The sequence below is a fragment of the Etheostoma spectabile genome, chromosome 6 (assembly GCF_008692095.1).
Source record: "Etheostoma spectabile isolate EspeVRDwgs_2016 chromosome 6, UIUC_Espe_1.0, whole genome shotgun sequence".
NCBI lineage: Eukaryota > Metazoa > Chordata > Actinopteri > Perciformes > Percidae > Etheostoma > Etheostoma spectabile.
In genome coordinates, this window is record NC_045738.1 from 17,819,355 (window position 1) to 17,838,651 (window position 19,297).

A 19,297-nucleotide genomic window follows, 5' to 3' on the forward strand; every position below is an offset into this window, starting at 1 on the left:
CTCTTACCAATGCAGCGCACGTGCTCGAGCGGTTCGCGCAGGCCGGGAGCGCGCGTGGAGGCGGTCCGGGGCTGCCTCAGTTTTCTGTAATCGCTTTTCTGCTGCTGCTACCTCCAGTTAAATAGCTAGGACACGGGAGCGAGCAGACGGCCGTGTGAGGATATACTTTTTTCGGTACCTTGGGATTAACGACGCGGAATTGCAGCATCGACGGCCAACCGCCAGGTAATATCGACACACGCATTTAGCCGCCCCTAGTAACGTTAGACACGCGAAAAGTAAGTAAATGTCCCGTGAAAAGTGTCGTTTTCCAGTGAAGAAGAAGAAGGAGGAGGAGGAGGAGGAGGAGAAAAGAGGGGGGGTTGTGGATGTGTGGGACGAGCCTCCCTTTGTGCCGAGGCAGGGTCACTGCTCTTCAACGCACAATGTGGACACTCCAGAAACGGCGAGGATCCGAACATTTTCCTCCCGCTGCTCCGCTGGCCTTGCCGCGGACTGTCCTTCATCAGCCGCGCCATCGGCTGTTGTTTCGGACGAGTCCGACAGAAACGCCTTCTTCTATGCGTATTTTCATTGACTTTAAAACACCGGGGCCTGTTCTGCTTTTCCTTTTTTAAATTCTTTTAAATAACCCCTCAACGGTAACGTAACGCACCCTACTCCCCGCCTCCTCCCCCACGGCCTTGTAACGTTAGCAACGTTAACGTTAGCGAGCTCCAAATAATGTTTATGGTCGCTTTTGTAGGACGGTTCGGTTTCACTCCCCCTGTCGACCCCTATTGTGTTTTCCCATCCCCATAAATGTTGACCTACTCGGTTGACTGAACCATTTAAGTGCTGTGGGATAACACACAAAACATATGAACTTGTCTCCGGTGTTATTTTCGGGGAGCATAATGTCTCCGCATCGACCCTGGCATCTCAAATGATCCGGGTACATTTTAGCCGCCTATCATTACCATGAAACGCCCCCCGGGGGAAGGCGAGCTGTCCGCCACTTCACAAAATCGTTTTGATTTAACTTCTTACACACCGTATAGCTTATATCTGTCTGTTTTTATATTACAGTTCAAGAGACAACATATCTATTTTAGATCTGTCTTTGTCGTCTGTAAAGGGGGTGTGAATTAACCGGGGCACTGCTCGCCTTCACGGATGGTCTCTTCATTTCCAAGTGAATCTTCTAATCTGTCCCCGATGAGATGTGTTTCTTTCTGCCTGCAGTGCTATAAAGAGCTATTTTATTCATTTATTCGGTGATATCACTGACCCAAAACCACGACAGCATCCAGTATGTTTAAAAAAAAAAGAAGGGACAACCCTGACAAAGGGCAGAACTAGGTCTGTTTTATCAATCTAGGCCAGTAAAGCTGCTCACATAAAGTCTTCCAAACAATTAGCCTGTAAATATATAACCCATAACCGATTATTCTTTTTTTTTTTTTTTACAAGGGGACCCCCTACATCTGTAGTTCACAGCACTGTAGCCTTTGACAAATGTCTTTTTATTAGCTCATGCTTTGCACATCTCTGCTCCGCTTTAACTGTCATCCACATCCAGCTGTACATTGATCACATTAAACATCTTGCTGTGGCTTCCCTCACCTCTACCCATTTGGCTGAGATGCCACAGTTTGACGTGATGTTGTCCAGAGTGGTAACCTGCCTTTCCTGCTAACAGGCTGTTGTGTGACATTTCTTTCCAGGGCCCACGATGTCCAGCGAAGTGCAAAGACCAGACGACAGCCCCAGCACCAGCGGGGGAAGTTCAGATATTGAACAAAGGGAATCGGTACCACCTGAACAGGAGCGAGAGCAAGCTCAGCCCAAAAAGAAGGAGACCAAGATCTCGAGTAAAACCGCTGCTAAACTTTCAACTAGTGCCAAGAGGTAAAGAAGAAGGGGGGGGGGGGGGGGGGGGGGGGGGGGAAGCTGGCTCTGGAGAGCGGCATTTACAAAGGGGTTGTTTGTTAAATTCAAGGCCTCTCCCCCTGTGCCCTGAGGGTGTGAAGTTATATAAAAAGACTAAAGTCCCACAGGCATTGTCATTTCAAACATCCACTCTATTCAGGGTGACACTAAACCCACAGAAAGGAGGTAACTCTCACAGCTCGGCACTCTAGTGTCGTTGCTGTCATTCGAAAGAGATATTCCCATTCCGGCCTGTTTGTTTGAATAGATTTACCTCATGCTCTGCAGCGCTCTTGTCTCATACACCGCCAACACTTACCTCTACCAGTCTTACCACTTACTCCCAAAAAACCCAGGCGATGACAGAATTATTATGCAACCAGTTGTGCAAAGGGTTGGCTGAGGTCGCTCAATCTTTTTATAACAGCCACTGATGTGAACATCTCCTTTTTGTACGTCTATGCTTTACTTAAAAGCAGTCTTTTTGAGAGCCTTCAGCAATACAAGGCGCTGTAACATGGAGAGGCCTCGCTGTTGTCTTAAGTACTGTGCTTTTATTAACTTGTGTTTAGCAGCAGCGTTTGCACTCGGTTGCCCTTCACAGTCTGAATCATTTTGCACGGGTATCAGAAATTCTTTAAGCAGTCATGTTTATCCTCACGCTGATGTTCCTTTTTAATTTAGTTTTGCACCACAGACTGATTACAATGAGAAAGATAACATCACATAAAAACTTTAAAATCTTTTTATACTGTATCTAGGATGGAACGACAAACCCAGTTCTGTGGCTTTACTTAATGAATGCCCCTCACATGGACAGCAAATTAGGTTATTTTCAACTGCTGTAATCATATTTGGAATATGTGAGATGTTCTCAGTAGCTATGTGAGTGTTGGATACTGTGTTGTTGGTCCAATGGTTAAAGGTGGGATTAAAAGAGGTGGCCTCTAGCTCGAGTTAGAGCGTTTGCCCCATGTTGGCTGAGTCCTGCAGCGACACGGGTTCGAATCCGACTTGCAACCATTTGCTGCGTGTCATCCCCCCATCCCTGTCCCCCTTTTATGTCTATCCACTGTCACTAGAATAAAGGGAAAAGCCCCCAAAATAATCTTTAAAAAGGTGGGATTAAAAGCAGCATTTTCCTTATCACAAGCTCCAAACACACTGACTTCACCCACTACTGACTTGTCCATTGCTTCAGTTTTTATTGTCTGGAGATCCGCCCTCCCAACATAGATTTTAACAATAAAATCCTTCTCTTCCAGGATTCAGAAAGAGCTTGCAGAAATAACACTAGACCCACCTCCAAACTGCAGGTAAGAAGAAGTTCTCTTTTCAAGGCATTAATGAGTGATGGACCTAGAGGCAGAGACATGCTTCTTCAAGCAAAGGCCAGGCTGCAATGCACTCGCTTTTGTCTCGTTCCCTTAATGCCGTTGTTTGTGTTTTGTTTGTGATGGTAATCTCAGGTGAATTACAGAATCTGCAGCCTTTTCTGACGTTGTTGTTGTTGTTGCTGCATAATGTACGCTGCAACCTCTGTTAAAAGCGCAGCTCTTTAGATCACAGTATTATGGTTGCACTGAAATGGTGGAAATTGAGCAGCAGTGTGACTTTAAAACGTGTTCTCCTGTCTCCCCCCCTCCCCCCCTTTGCTCTGCTGGGGATTTACCACAGACAATGGTTATTGTGTGCTACTGCCTCGGCTCTCATCCCTTTGAGGAAGAGATACGGTCGCGAGTGAGTGGCACACCACATGTGCATCAGTCTCTCTTGACATGACAAAAGGCAAGCCTTTGGGATGTAGCAGCTTTTATTAACTTAAATATCACAAAGCAACACTGTCGTTGATTATGCTGCTGTTTACTACAGCACAATAAGTACTCCCCGAATCCACTACAAATTAAGGAAGAAAATGGAGGCCAGTCCTTGTCAAAATTGAGGACACTTGTGGGAGATGCTGATGTTTTCTGACCATTTTCGGATTGGCTGTATTTGTTCATAGGCACCCGCTTAAAATGATTAAGGAAAACAGCTTTTTTTGACTCATCTGGCGATTTGGAATTACTTCACCCAAGACAGCCTTGTTTATTGCATGAATTAATCACCCCCGCTGGGTCTCATCAGAACCCCGCCATCATTAACGATAAACATTGAGCTAACCTTTTCATTCCAGCTCACAGCCCAGTTTTGTTATTGTACCGGAGGCTACAAGAGATGTTGTTTTCCTCGAGGACTCTAATCTATTTCAACCCCCCCACACCTCCTCACATGAAGGATTTAGCTGGAGGACACGAGTAAGTCATTTGAAAGTAAAATAATCGCTAGCGGAAATTTCACAGTCATCGTCTTAGCGGGGAACTAGTTGCCTGGGAAACAATTAAGCTTCTTTAAGATAATCCTTTTTGGTGTGTGTGTGTGTTCGCTTTCTCTAAACTCCAAAATTATACTAAAATCTAATAATGTGTTTTCTGTGACGCACTCAAATCGATGAGACCTGTGTTAGCAATGCTGGGGGGGGCAGGCAGACGCATCAAACATAAACATTTCTCATGCAAACGATTACAGCATTATTTACATCCTCGCATGAATGAGTGCAATCGGAGGAGCTGGTGTGTCTTCATTTGTATTCCGCGCGCTCCCCGGCCAGGTTAGCCTGAAAGGTTATTCATTTCTTTCCCTGCGACAAATAGAGTCACAGACTGTTGGCCCCCTTCAGGAGGCAGACGACAGAGTTGTGGTAAAGAGATTCACTTCGGCACATTCAACTAACGCTGCGCTGGGGGGCCAGTTGATGTATGTCATCTCATCTGTATCTCGGCTGAGGAGCCCCTCCGAGTGCCTTGCCACTTTGTCCTGGTTAGATAGAATTTGCCAAAAAAAAAATCCACCGTCTTCTTTGTATCATGTACAATGTCTTCAGTACCGCCTTCAGGGCTCTGTGTGCGTTTCTCTCTGCAAAATGGAGAGCTCTGCGTCGTGTCTTTGGGTGTAGATGTGTGCTAAGAGCCAGAATTGATCATTTAACGCCTCAGAAGTGTTGGGGATCTGATTTAGTAAAACATCTGTGGCAGGAGGTGTCGGTTGATGAAGTCCAATAAAACGCCCACGCCTTTTCTTCTAGCATCCATCTGATGTTACCATGTTAACCCTCTGCTGGGTTTAATATCACCAAGTGTTGTTACAATAATCCGTCTGTGTTGTGAAATCACACACTTACTGATGTTGCCTTGCTTTCTGTGGCTATGAAGAGTCTGTCATTTTAATGCTTAAGTTGTTAAACTAAAAAAAAGTCAATTTAGTGCTATGTCACTACTTGTAAAAAGCAAGCAAGTATTTAAATTTGTCTCCAAGCTTTATCTCGCTCTCAGCATTGTGACAGCTCGCGTGTCATCCTTGGCAGTCGTCATGCATCAAACGAACAGGAACACGTTGAAGCCCAAGAGGATTTGACATGGCAATTATTCTCACTGTCATACACTTCAAGTATAATGTACAGGCAGCTTGTGCTTTCACACCTATTGATAGAAATGAAGCATCATCTGAAGGGAAGAGTGTTTTCCTGTCCTGCAAGTTTCACAAATTGTGTAGTAATCTTTCTGGGAATACAATTTGGATTAGATGCACTAAAAGAAAAACATGACACGCTCATTGGTGTTACTAAAAAAATTAAATTCATGTTGACATAAAGTAAGAGGTCTTGTCAAAAACTGTAAATACCTAGTACAATTGTCCATTGCTTTTTTTGCTCAACATTTTATTTTATTTATATTTTTCTAGTACTTATTCTGTGGAACAGTGTCACACTAAATGCCTGACATCAGGGCAGCAACTACCATTTATCCTCACAGTGAATTACTCTGCACAATTTTCCTAAAGCCCAAAGTGATGTCAAAGTCAATTTATTTAAATAGCACATTTAAAAAACTGGGTTGACCAAAAGTGCTTTACAAGGTAAGAACAACAATTGAGTACAAAGTACATCACAAAGGCAAATAATAAACGAATAAAAGGTTGTTTTTTGTTGTTGTTTTTCAAATTGATGTCCTGAAAAGGCTTGTTTCGTCCAACCGACAGCCCAAAAAGCCAAAGATATTAAATCCAATGATTTATAAATCACAGATGAGAAGCTGGAACCAATGAATGTTTGGCTTTTGCTTTCTAGATTGAATCACTTAAAAGATTTTGAAAATACTTGAGTTTGAGCTTTAGCTGAACTGGTTTAGATATCATATCCGTCCAAAACCTGAATCCTCCAACTTTGTCTCATCCGTGCCCCAAACACAATCTACCTCTCCCACATCTGATAGGCTCATGTCACAGAGATACTCCATTCTGCTTCTCAGTTCATAAACTATTCCTTCCTCGATCCACGACGCCAACATTTCATGCAGAAATCTAAACAAAAACACGTTGGCGTCTTTAAAATACAAGCTAATGGTGTTGTACCTTGTCATTCTCAACCACTGTGCAGTTTCATGTGTTGATCTTCTTCTCACAGATGGCCAAACAGATACTCCCATTACAGCTACTATGGAGTGATGGCAGAACAATGTTCAGCTGCCTAAAACATAATAGTACATGTCAGGTTTTGGTGTCAACCCATCTGGATTCAAAGATTGAGTTCTTCAAACTGCTATTGTTCACTGACGTTCAGCGATCACAACAGAATAATCCATTGCAGAAGAGGCAGAAATACCAATTTCTCATTCTGAGGCAGCTCAAATAGATCAAATGCAACACAGCCTCAAGTCATGGCGCATTTTGAGTAACAAATTCACCCCCCTCCTCTGTCACGTTAGCAAAAATCATTCTTGGAAATATAAGAAACTAGTAACTGAGGTGAAAGTAGATGAGGTTGAGCGGAGTTGATGTAGCAAGTCAACGAGTCATTTACCAAACATAACTACAGAACAGTTCCTGTAGTGCTTTGGACATGACAAACTGAACACTTTAACTTTAACAGGATTGGATCCTTATCGAAGCCAACTGACTGGCCGCTAAGCCCCACCCCCTTTAGTTACTTTTGCTAATGCCTGTCACGCATTGACGTTCTCGCACAGGCGTGTACATTGATGCCGCTGGAAGATTTACAGCTCTAAATCCTTGAAGATTTTTGGGGCCTTGATTACAGACAAAGGTATCCACTCATTTCTATCTGGCGACCTTCAGTTTCTGCCAGCTGAAATAACTGTCACTGGCAGATATTATATATGTCTATAGCTGGCTAATTATGTCACCGTTAGCTCTGAGTTGCTTGAAAACATTGAAACCAAATGGCTTTTTCATGTTTCCATCAGACTGTTTTTAAAGCAAGAATCTTACTTAATAAGGGGTTTTACATTATTGCATCAGCACTGTTCTTGTCTTGCAATGTAGAGCGAGTTAGTTATTATACTGCAAGTAAGAGAAAAAAAAAACAAGATATACGCACACACACTTTATACTAGAAAGGGCTACTGTCCACATCAATTGGGATCAATATCACACACAATGTGCTCTTCAAATTTAGATTTCACGGAACTAATGATCCTTTTTTTTTTTTTTTTTTTTTACCCTAATATCTTACACTGTTCGCAGTGCTTCAGTATGTGGTGAAATCCAAAGCTTGACAGACCTGTTTACAGTGACTATTCTATAATTGGGCCATCGCTGTTCGGCAAATTGTCAATTCTTTGTACTGTTTAGAGTATCGGCTCCTCCTATAGTACAGCTGCAAAATTTGGCTTGTCTTTAAAACAAATGGCCATCCTTGGTCCCTATATTTTCCTGGTGTGATGCAATGCCCCCATAATGCCCAAAACAGAGCCGTCACTCCCTGATGACATCATGCAAGCTGCAGGGAATGGCCTCTTCACGAAACACACACAGCTGTTCACTGCATAGCATGCTCGCTGGCTAAAAGCCTCGAGATGAATATGTATCTCCATCATCATCAAGACTCCCCAAGAAATGAGGCTCTCTATACTGTAGGTTCTGACTCGTTATTCTCTTCTCGCTGATGGGATCGTCTTCATGTCTGTGACAGCTGCATATTAGTTTGTGTCATGCCACTGTGGGATCATGTGCCGGCGACACACCCAGCATCATTTGTCACAGCGTTACCATTAAGCACAGCAGGGATGGTTATTAATATTCATGAGGGGGTGCAGGGATGTGGGGGGAGGGGGGGAGGGTGTTCCGAGCCAATCGCTGTGTTGTGCATGATTTATTGTGGGTAGGATCTTTGCAATGTGCTGTCAATTGAATGCGAAGAAAACAAGCGAATGCTTTTTAGATGACTGCAACATTTGACCTCAAATGAATCAGCCGCCCTAATCGATGTCTTGTTGCATAATCGTCGCCTTTTGTAAAATATTGATCAATTATAGGCGCCCATCTGTGCCTGACGCTTGCGTGTTCCTGACCTTTCAGTGAAGGTCTTGTCCATTGACCGCAAAAGCCAAGAGCCTTCATGAAGGCACCGTTTCAGAATCCGAATCGCTTTGTTCACCAAGCAGAGTAAATAAAATGGGCTCTACTTGGATATGCTTGTGTTGAAGCACGTCAAACATTTCCATAAGCACGAGGTGGAGTCAGTGGCTGATGAGGACATTTGGGTAAAATCGACCTTCAAAGTTGATAAAATGCTTGTGAAATAAAGCTAATGAGCAATTACTATGGAAATGGAAATGAGGTGTTATAGAATTTACTCTTACTTTTTTCTGTTGTGTAATATGGGAACAAAGAGGCTATGAGTGTTGAAAACAAGTAATTACCAAAGGAAACCATGACTGAATACTTTTTTTTTTAAGTTAAAGGAATTTAAATAAAACATTTTTATTTAGAGCATTTAAATATTTTACCCTAAAACATAGCTGCAACTAAATCTTCTCATTACCGATGGATAAAATAATCGTTTAGGCTATAAAATGTCAAACTGTGTCTGTTCTGAGTGACATCTTTAAATGTCTAGTTTTGTCTGACCAACAGTCTAGAAGATATTTAGTATGCATTCAACTGAAAGGCAGTAAACCCCCACAATGGAGAAGCTGCTTTAAAAACGACTGAAAACCGTGGATTTTCAAAATGATTGCCTGTAAACGTTCTGTCTATTTAATCGTTGCAGCTCCAACCATCAATCTTAAAGTAGCAACAAGTATTCAGTAGTGACTGTACTTCACAAGTCACAAATCAAGTAGGTTGCTGATGAGATTCATATTCTCACAGCCTTTTTTTTTTTTATTCTATAAAACTGAACATTGAAGGAGTAAAAGTCGGGTTGGTTGAGAGTAAAGAGGGGGTGGACACAGGGCCCATACACAGCAGTGAAAAAAGGCAGCAAATAAACAGTATAAAGTATTAAGATTTCATTTTAACATTTGCACTAAATGTATTTTATCTAAGATGAATAAAGTGCCCTTTAAAAAGGACCATAAGACGGGAAGAAATACTGTATGCTATCTGAAAAAAAGGCAGAAGGATATTCTAGCATACAGATGGACAGTGCCAGACTGGGTTCGGCTGATTTGTTATGGCCCCCCCGTTCTTCTTGTGCACCTATGAAACATCTGCTGAAAAATAATTTCCCTCCCGAGCAAACCAATGTGCCCGCATCGTTTTTCTCCTCACACAAAGTTTTGAGTGGAAAATAAATAAATGTGCTCCTATAGAGCGACGGCAGCATACGCTCTGCCAGGTGACGGCGGCCCGAGTTTAATTTATCCTTAATGCTTTCCACTGCCGTACTTGTTTGACAGCGAACACGATCTGCCTCGATTCATGTGTGTCATTGAATTCTCAATGTCCTCATTTGTGAGGTAGTTTTCTGGCAAACACTTGTCCGGGATGTTATTAATGGGTTTGTGGGGAAGCCGAGCATGATGCAAGCCGTGTGGACATTTTGTGGTGGACTGTTGACATTGCACTGCCGGTTTCACAGAAGCAGTTTAGGTCATTAAGAGTGACTGAATGGCAATCTGACATATAAGCAAACGGAGGAATGTTTTGGCAAGCGAAGGAATACAGTAAGTCACAAGTAAACCATTTGCATGAGATCCTATTACTCCTGTCAGATCTCCAAACCTGATAGATTTCCCCCTGAAGTCACAAACCATAGCTCCTGCCACGACGGTGTAAAGTGTCTTAGTGACATATTTGCGGTTTGGGGTGGGGTGGGGGGGGCGGCGAAATGTTAACACTCTTTACATGCTGCAAATGGTGGAATGAATAATAACCAGTGAAAAACATCCCAAAGGAAAGCACTTTTCTCTGTGCCGATTTGTTGAACTCTCAGCTTAAAAATCCTGTTCCATTTCTCTTCCTGCAAACCTGAGGGCTAATATTATGTCAAGGCAGTAGACTAACGGAGGATCAGGCTCCACAGCAGATCTGGCTGTTCAGCTTGCTCCAATCACTAGCCTGACATTCTGGTAATAAGTCCATTCCCTCGGCCACAGGGCCAAATGGCTACCCAGAGTGCTTTTGTGGAGGGAGTCTGAAGAGTGTCTCTAATTATGGCTGAATAGATTTTGGTGCAGGGCTGTGAAATTAGAAATATTAACATCAGAACTCTTGACTAATTCAGTTAATAAATTGCAAGAGGCTGCAGATTTGTCTCTGTTTTTAGGCAGTTTCCTTTCCCGAAGCGGTGTTCCTGTGAATCCCTGGACTGCACATCAATTTGCATGTCGGCACAAATTCAAACTTGTATTATTCAAGTCAAGCAAATGTTTATAATTACCCCTCGACAAGACACACACACACACACACACACACACACACACACACACACACACACACACACACACACACACACACACACACACACACTTCATACTAGAAAAAGCAACATCCATATCAATTGTGATCAATATCACACACACGGTGCACTTCAAAATTTAGATTTTGTGGAACTAAAGCTTTTTTTCTACTATTAGTTGTTGTGTAATCCTTCACCCTGTGTAAACTGCCATGCTTTGATGGTCAAAGTGATCTTTTTATGACTCATGGTGTTGTGCTCTTTTCCTTTATGCAGAGCCTGTGTGTTATGGTAATGATATATGCTCTGTGTTATTCATTTTTAGCCAGAGGCAAACATTTGCACTGCATCAGACGCTGGCTGCATGTAGCAGCTCAGATGCGGAGAAGAAAAAAAAAAATGCTTACAGCACCAAAAAACTCTGTTGTACTTCAGAAGCATCTTGCTAAAGTGAAATGGCTGAAAACAAACAGATCCCCCTGCTTTATTTTTCTAAAACTTCCTGAGTGAAAGGCCAGTTCAAGTACTGTATGCTTCCTCAATTCAATACAGACTGCTGCTTAGATTGATTCAGCCCAGCATGCAAGGTTGCCCTCATGTGAAAATAAAATTGTGCTATCCCCTTTGACTTGGAAAACATGCAACCTCCTACTCAACCATTTCCCGTGTTGCTGGATAAACCGTCCGGTCAGTAATTGCAGTAGTCATTGTACACATGAACAATAAAAGGCTTGATTAAAAAAGCAAACCATGTCATTTGAGACAATAAAGACAAGAGAGCAGAGAAAGGAGGTGTCACCTCGGCCGTTGAGCTGCACAGTAATTGGTCTTGGGGCTCTTTCACGGTCGGGGGGTGGGAGGGAGGAGATTGCTTCATTAAAGTTCCTCTTCTGATATCCGCGGCAGCCACACTGATGGAAAAGAAGCTCTTAACTGAATGAAGGTGCCATTAGGGGGGGAAAAAGGTGACCGTGGGGAACAAACTGGAATGGCGAATAATGCAGATAATGGCTTTATTTGAGCACGGCAGTATTCACAAGCTCCAAAACATACTGATTCACATTCAATTACTGGTTTACTTTCCTGTTTTATTTATCAGCCCCTTGGTGCAGTTCTTGGCTCAGGCAGCTATTTACCTGCTCCCGTAAACAGCTCGCTGTGTGACAGGCTGCTTCGGGAACACGCTGGTGTTGTGCTCTGTGGTATCGCAGTGTTCAGTGTTGCTTTCCCCAGCAACATATTTGCACGATTTGTTTTATCACCTTTTTGTGTTCTAGTCTTTCTGATCTTTTAAATGTAACTTGATCTTAAAGTATTAAACACCCTCGTTAGACTAGAAAGGTGGCTGTAAGATGGGTGCAGTTTCTCCTTTCACAGAGTAGCGGTGGTCCGCTTGGATTCATGCCGGTAACAGTGGGCTCCTTCAGGGGCCAGTTTTTGTGCTCTTTGGAACATACTGATCATATGGATGAGTACAAACAGGCATAGAGAACAATTACTAAATATACTGCTTTCACCTAGGTGCATCTGTGACAGCACTCTGTGGTGATATTTGTCACGAGATCTAAATCAACCCAAACAGTCTTGTGGTTTTGAAATCAAGCTGGATCTGTATCAGCTGCAAAGCAAGATGGCAAAATAGTTTCTTTGATAGCATGTGAATGTTTCTCGACAATTTTCTGAGAAAAGAGATTTTACTTTGTGGTTGCCTTTTTACAATGCCAGAAATTTCACAGATTACTTAATACAACCAGAAACCCTCACATGCCTGTTAATTGTAACACGGTTAGTTTAATAGAACTGGACAATGAGTGAGAAAACGGACATCCGCCGCATATTCTTGAATTGTGAACAACGAAGCCCACTGTGACTTAACTGTTGCCAGCCTATACAGTCTGGTACTAACAAGACGAGTCTTTGAAGGGTTACCAGGGTACCCGTTGGAGCTGCTTCTGTGACAATAGAGAGACGACCAAGGGTGTCGCCCTAGGGGGGGCGGCACCGATCACCCAGGGCCCAAAAAGATGCTAGAATGAATAGCTGTGGATGCTGGGCCCATAGAATATGCCTTTCTACAGGGCTCAGAATTTTGTGCTACGGCCCTGTAGACGACTCTGTTGTTTGTCTAAATGAAAGTTTCTGTTGGACTCTATTACTACCGCATACACCCATTTTAGGTTGACAAGTTCCTGCTGTTTCCGTACAACTGTCAATAGTTGTCACTTTCATAGACATGGCATTCTGCAGATTGTTGCCAATGCAAACGATAACCTTTATCTTGCAGCATGAGAGCTGGGCTAATCTCTACAAAAATCACTAACCAATATTGTCACCCAGAGCCAATTCCCACAGACATCAGGGCTCAGGTTAAGATAATGAAAGAGATGTAGTCAGGAGACAGGACTGTGCCACTCACAGGTGAATTCATCCAATTGGATTATATTTACAGACAGAAAAAAAAGACTTTTCTTAGTTTCCTTTGAAAGAAATTATAAATATCCAAACTGACTTTCATTTTGGGAATTTAGCCCACACTCCAGAGCAGATCACATACATAATGTGTTGATGTAAGAACTTAAAGTTATTCTGGTTTTTCATTGCGATCTGCTCTGGAGTGTTGGCTAAATTCCCAAAATGAAAGTCAGTTTGGATATTGAAGATAACCTCTTTTTTCAAAAAGAAACTGAGAAAAGCCTTTTTTTCTGTCTGTAAATATTATCAGGTTAGATGAATTCACCTGTGAGTGGCACAGTCCTGTCTCCTGACTACATCTCTTTCATTATCTTAACCTGAGCCCTGATGTCTGTGGGAATTGGCTCTGGGTGACAAGATTGGTTAGTGATTTTTGCAGAGATTAGCCCAGCTCTCATGCTGCAAGATAAAGGTTATCGTTTGCATTGGTAACAATCTGCAGAATGCCCTGTCCATGAAATAAGGCAATGTGGATGATTACGTGGAGCAGAGAGGACACCCTGGTCTCACATACTGCACTGTATCATGAGCAGGAAAGGTCATTCAATATATATGGAAATGATTACTGCTGTCTGTGATTATGGGGCACAGCTGGGATAGTTTTCAAGAACTAAGGAATGAAAGGTAATATGATGAAGTAGGTCTGTGGTCAAATGCTTCTTTTATATATGAAGAAGAAGAAACCATTTTCTTAATCCTCCTTTAATCTGAAAAACTGTCTCAGGGTTTCAAAGTGTCTAATCTATCTCAGCCTTGTGTGCACTGATGGGTCTTTGTCGAGGTGAAGCACTGAGCGAGGTCAGTGTGGGATGCAATTACTCGCTCCCTCACAGAGTCCACAAACACTGTGACTGAATCATGGTGACGATACAAGCTGGTGTGGATGCTACATTTAGAATCTGAACGGTTGTTTCTAGACAAAATAAGAATAATCACATGTAGATGATCTGTGAGGGGAAGAAAACTCAGAGAAAGAGAGCAGAGTGAATCTGTGGTACAACACTATTTTGGTGCTCTGTTGTGGAGGAGGCAGCCCAGCTGTCAAAGTGGGTTTTACATGAGTGTAATCTCGCAGGACAGGGCAGTGGCAAGACTCTTACTCGGCGCACCCTAATGCATCCCAGACCCCTTGAAACAAATGACCCAAATACTCACTGAATCAAGGCATTTGGCTGACAGGGCACTGCAGATGTCATGTTACTTACACCGAGGTTAGTATTATTGCAGCCTCCAACAAAGCCCATAAGCAGCACTGTTACACCAGTCAACGTCATGTTTTTGTGCTGAGCAGATCTGTTTGCTTGAAGAGAAGATTGCTGAGAGAGGGAGAGAGAGAGAGAGAATCTGACTGCCGCTCTGTTTTAGGGCTTTATGAGATTATCGGGGGTTTGTTCTTCTTAAGTTCTTCATTGACTTAACATTAATTTTTAATTTTATTATTATTTAACAATGAGGACTTCAGAGTTGTGCATGACTAGTCAGAACCCTGAAGAAATGTTAGTTTGAAGTCGCTCTCGCAGAATTAAAATTCATATAATGTCTTGATTACCCAAAGATTACTGTGAATTGAATCTGTCAGTTGCCGAGCATATTATTAACCCAGGTCAAGAAATCATCAGCTATTTAACTCCTGTCGTTAAGCGTGCATTAATTAAAGCCTGGCAAATGGGATCTGATGCAAGCACGCACTGATGCTACAAACCTGCGGACTGACGATTTCCTCACCGCTCACCTCTCCCAAAACAAATGGCCAAGCGATAGACTGTCAGATCCTGAATGAGCTGGCCCTCAACCAGCTGCAACAAAGCACCACGGGAACGCCCGAGCCAGCGGGGGGAGGAGGTCTCCAAGCAACAGCCAGCGGTGGCATGCACATTGAGCTATTGACTTAGCCTTTATCCACAGCCCTTGTGCAGTTGTCAGATCCCCTACAGCAATCTCGCTGCTGAGCGAGGACCACTGCCATGCCCGCTCATCTCTATCTTTTCATCATCTCCAAGTTATTATCGCCGCTACAAACTCATCAGCCTCAAAAGGAATTGAGCATCTCTTTTTCAATGGAGATGTTTGGAAATGGAATAGTCGGCTGTCTTTTTTTACCGTAGTGTCAGGGAAGCTTTTGAATAGAGCATATCAATGGAAGTGTTACCTTGAGGTGTATGTGGCATAGAAATGTAGGTGCAGAGGGGGGATTGCCCAGAGCAAGAGAAATACGCTGTCTATGTGGTTCTGTCAATAGCATGAAATGTAGAAAGTAATGTTTGGAGAGTTGGAGAAGGATCACAACAAGTTCAGTTGATAATTTAGGTCAATCAGTCAGGATCACACTGACTAATTACAAGCCAAACAGGATGTGCCTGAAATGAACTAGTTTGTACAACACGTCCTCAACCACATCGAGTGTTTCCAGCTGTTCTGAACGGCCAAACTCAAAGATTCGGTGAAAGGCCGGCCATCATAGACAAGAGAGGGACGCCATACTCAGTCAAATAATAGGAAGAAAGGTGGAAATGTTTAGACAAGCTTTCCTGGAAGGCTTTCATAGTTTAGATACATGGAGACTTGTGTGCCAGAAGTGATTTTGTGAAGAACTGGGGGGAGGGAGAGAACTCTGGAGAAAAGTTGAATTTTCGCCTACACAAATCACATCTGCACACCTGGCCGATCACTGTCTGCAGTGGGAGTGCCTGTCAGATTGAAGCATCCTGCTGCCTTGAGACTGCCCCTCTTAGCGGGCGTTCACACCAAACACGCAAGGTGCAGCGTTGGTGAGGGGTGTGTTGCTTCAGGTAAAGGTGACACATGAATTATAATTCAGGAAGTCCAGGTTAAGTAACAGATCCATGAATCGGAAGGTGAATCAGATGCACCGAAGTTTTATAGTACTCAGACCGGCATTTACAATTTTGGAAAGTTAGCACAGCGGCAACTATTTTGTCTCTGGTCAAGACAAAAGTAATCCACCAGAAGTGTGCGTTTTGCACACAATTGATTAGCCACCGCAATATCATGCTTAGCCAGGGTCAGCTTTTAGAGATAGTCCTATGTTTTTTGCACTTACACACAACTGTGTCACTGTACTGGTCGCATTCAAGTAAATGGGCTGCACTTGTTCTGAATGTGGCCTGTTTGAAAAAGACAACTAATTGACAGTTGGGATCCGGTCGACTGAAAAATATTTAATCTTTAGTTAGTAAATACATGAAAAGTAGTCACAACTTGGGCGCCCGGATAGCTCAGTTGGTAGAGCGGGCGCCCATATACAGTATAGAAGTTTACTCCTCGTTGCAGCGGGCCCTGTTCCACTCTGACCTGCCGTCCTTTGACGTCCTTTCAAAAATAATGACTGAAAATGCCCCAAAAATAATCTCAAATTGGTCATTTATTGAACAGAAATTTATTTTAGCAACCTGACATCTTGGGCATAATTTTAACGATCTAAGGGCACGGCGTGAAGCGTCTGGTGCTGGTGTGTTTAGGTTGTGTACAAATTTGCTAGTTTAACGGCAGAAAAGGGGTCCCGTGCCACGCGCATGGTTCAAAAGGGTAATGCAAGTGCAGTAAACCAGCGTGTCATCTCCCATTCCCTTTAAAAGCCAGCCGCGTTTGTACCATTGGCGCCTTGCTATTATGATGGCCGATATGCTGAGCAGGAATGAGAGACTTTCAGGTGTAGAAACTGATTTGCTTGTGCATGAAGAGAAAGCGTACGAGCAGATCATATCATAATACTATTTCACATTGTATTATTTTATTTATCTTCCGCATGTTTGTCAAAACTCATCCAATTCCAGCCATGGCATGATGGAGATATTGAATCCCTGTGCTCTAATTCAATTTCTGTTAAATAACACAACAGAAAAATGTAGGAACGACTGATTATGACCACCAGTTCGTACTGCGGTTTGCCCTCACTTTATATTGTTATGACAGGCTTTCCAAGCACAAGTAACAGCTGGCTATCAAATATCAACATCTGTCTCTATGTGGCTGTAAATCCTTGTATTTGGAGGTCATTTCCTGTACTTGCTTCAGATAGCGCTCTCTGTCTGACCAAAATACAACAAAGTTTGTTTGGAAGAGAAACACAAAACCTAGTCCTATAGAAGGAGCATCGTTTGTGCCTGCCAAAACAAATAAAACTAATATTGTTAATACTCTCTAACATGTTTAATGTGAACATGTCCTTTAACACCTTATTTGACAGCTTGTACAGCAAGCCCCCGCCATGTGTGTGGTGGAAGTTATCAATTACTGCAGCACTAATTTAAGTATTAGGTTTACAAAGACAAGTACTCTATATGAGTTCCCTTCTTATGCACCAACAATGCGCAGCTTTGTCCCTTTTACATTCTTTGCTTTTGTTATTTTATTTCCATTCTTCTTTGTGCCCGAAAAAACACAAGTCCAGATTGGGGACGTCCTTATCGACAGCAGATTTTGAAGTAATTCCCTAGAGAAGAAGTAATCATAATTAGCTAATTAAAGAAGGCTTAAGAGAGGGGCGGTGTGAAAGAGTGGCAAAGTAAGTGGAAATGTGCAGTGTTGATACTGAAGGAGGAAGGAAATTTCTTATTTCTATTTATGGAGAATGATCTGTTTTTCAAGGGCATGCTTGCAGCCAGATGCTGTTTTTAACAGTTTGCTGTTTGAGATTATTACACAGGAAATCTCTGTCTGAGATTATTGGTTTATGTCTGAATAAAAGTGAATACAACAGCCTTGAGAGAAAGCAAACCCTGTGTGTCGGGCAGTTCCCATACACACATTCGTAAGCACATCTGCCAGAAAGCTAAGGGTTGGCGTTAAACACCATCCCTGGTAATTATATGAAATCGGGGGGATTGTTCATTGTCCCAGGCTTTGTGATCTGGACATTGTCTCGGTCTCCTTCTGGCTCTGTGCCAGCTCAGGGTCTTACCACAAACAACAGTGGGGGAGGGAGTTCTTAATATGGAAATGGCGTTAATTACTAGGCCTATACAACAGATGTGACCTCCAGCCTCCACGTCAGCATAACTACTCATCTCATCAATGAAAACTGGCTTGAATATGAAATAATTTTACTCTGGTTGGTTGTTAATATCTCTCTTCTTATTGTGTGAAAGACTGTCTTTGTTTTTACTGAACACTTGGTTACATGTTTTAAACTGATACACTGGTGTGCTTCAGTAACTCAACTCCCAAAAGCAGGTAATCTAATCTCCCAATCACAATTTTTTTTTAAAGATAATCTAAATCCTACTAAAATAGCCTTGAACTCAAAAAACCCTCAAACCTCCACGGCTTCGGCATTCCCCAAATCTCAATCATTAACTTGTCAGAAGCCAGAATTTCACCCCCCCCCCCAAAATCTCTGTCAGCCCGCCGGCAGTTTGAACACCAGGCTGCCGGGTCCAATGCGCTGTGCTGATTAACATATTAACAGGTCTTTTGTTTCAATTTTCTAGCGCTGGCCCCAAAGGAGATAACATCTATGAGTGGAGGTCAACCATCCTGGGACCCCCAGGCTCCGTGTACGAGGGAGGCGTCTTCTTCCTGGACATCGCCTTCACGCCAGACTACCCCTTCAAACCCCCCAAGGTCAGCCGCCTGCAGACATAACTGTTATCATATTTGGATGTTTGAGGAGCTGACCAAGTACCAACTTCCTGCACAGAATCTGGAAAAGTGTGGCGAATATATCTGGGTTGTTTATGATATGGAAAAGAGATTGTGATACACACTGTATGATCATACATTTTATTCTATCACAGACACACTTTATTGTTTTAAATTAGCAGAACTATTGCAGGTACATGACGCCATGTGGTCATTACCAACAGATACAGAGAAATCTTAGTAGTGATTTGAAGTGTATGTCTCTGGCCATCAGATGAATTATTTCAGTATTAACTATATTATAGTCACTTTAACTTTGGTTTTTAGTCCTTTTTCTATTAAAACACATTCATAATTATTTGGAGGAAGGGTTGCTGAAACTAAAAAATTGCACATATTGTTCTGACGTACACAGTCTGGCTGCTTTCCCATGAATATTAGGGTTATCAGAACAGACTCTCATTATCTTAAATTATATGGGGCATGCTTTTTTTCTAGAAGCCCTGTGACAGACTGGGACTCTGTTGAGGGTTTGCCCTGCCTCGTGCCCTGTGTTTACTAGATTAGGCTCCA

At 42.7% G+C, this 19,297-nt stretch overlaps 1 protein-coding gene across 1 annotated transcript in view; it reads left to right on the plus strand.

Annotated features, from left to right (window-relative positions):
* The window catches only part of LOC116691441 (ubiquitin-conjugating enzyme E2 E2), a 26,418-nt gene continuing 7,121 nt past the window's right edge, over window positions 1–19,297 (plus strand). The window contains exons 1-4 of the mRNA XM_032519052.1: window positions 1–225; window positions 1,707–1,890; window positions 3,177–3,227; window positions 18,574–18,706. Coding sequence (XP_032374943.1) covers window positions 1,715–1,890; window positions 3,177–3,227; window positions 18,574–18,706 — 360 coding nt within the window. The 5' untranslated portion in view covers window positions 1–225; window positions 1,707–1,714. The remainder of the gene's footprint in view (window positions 226–1,706; window positions 1,891–3,176; window positions 3,228–18,573; window positions 18,707–19,297) is intronic.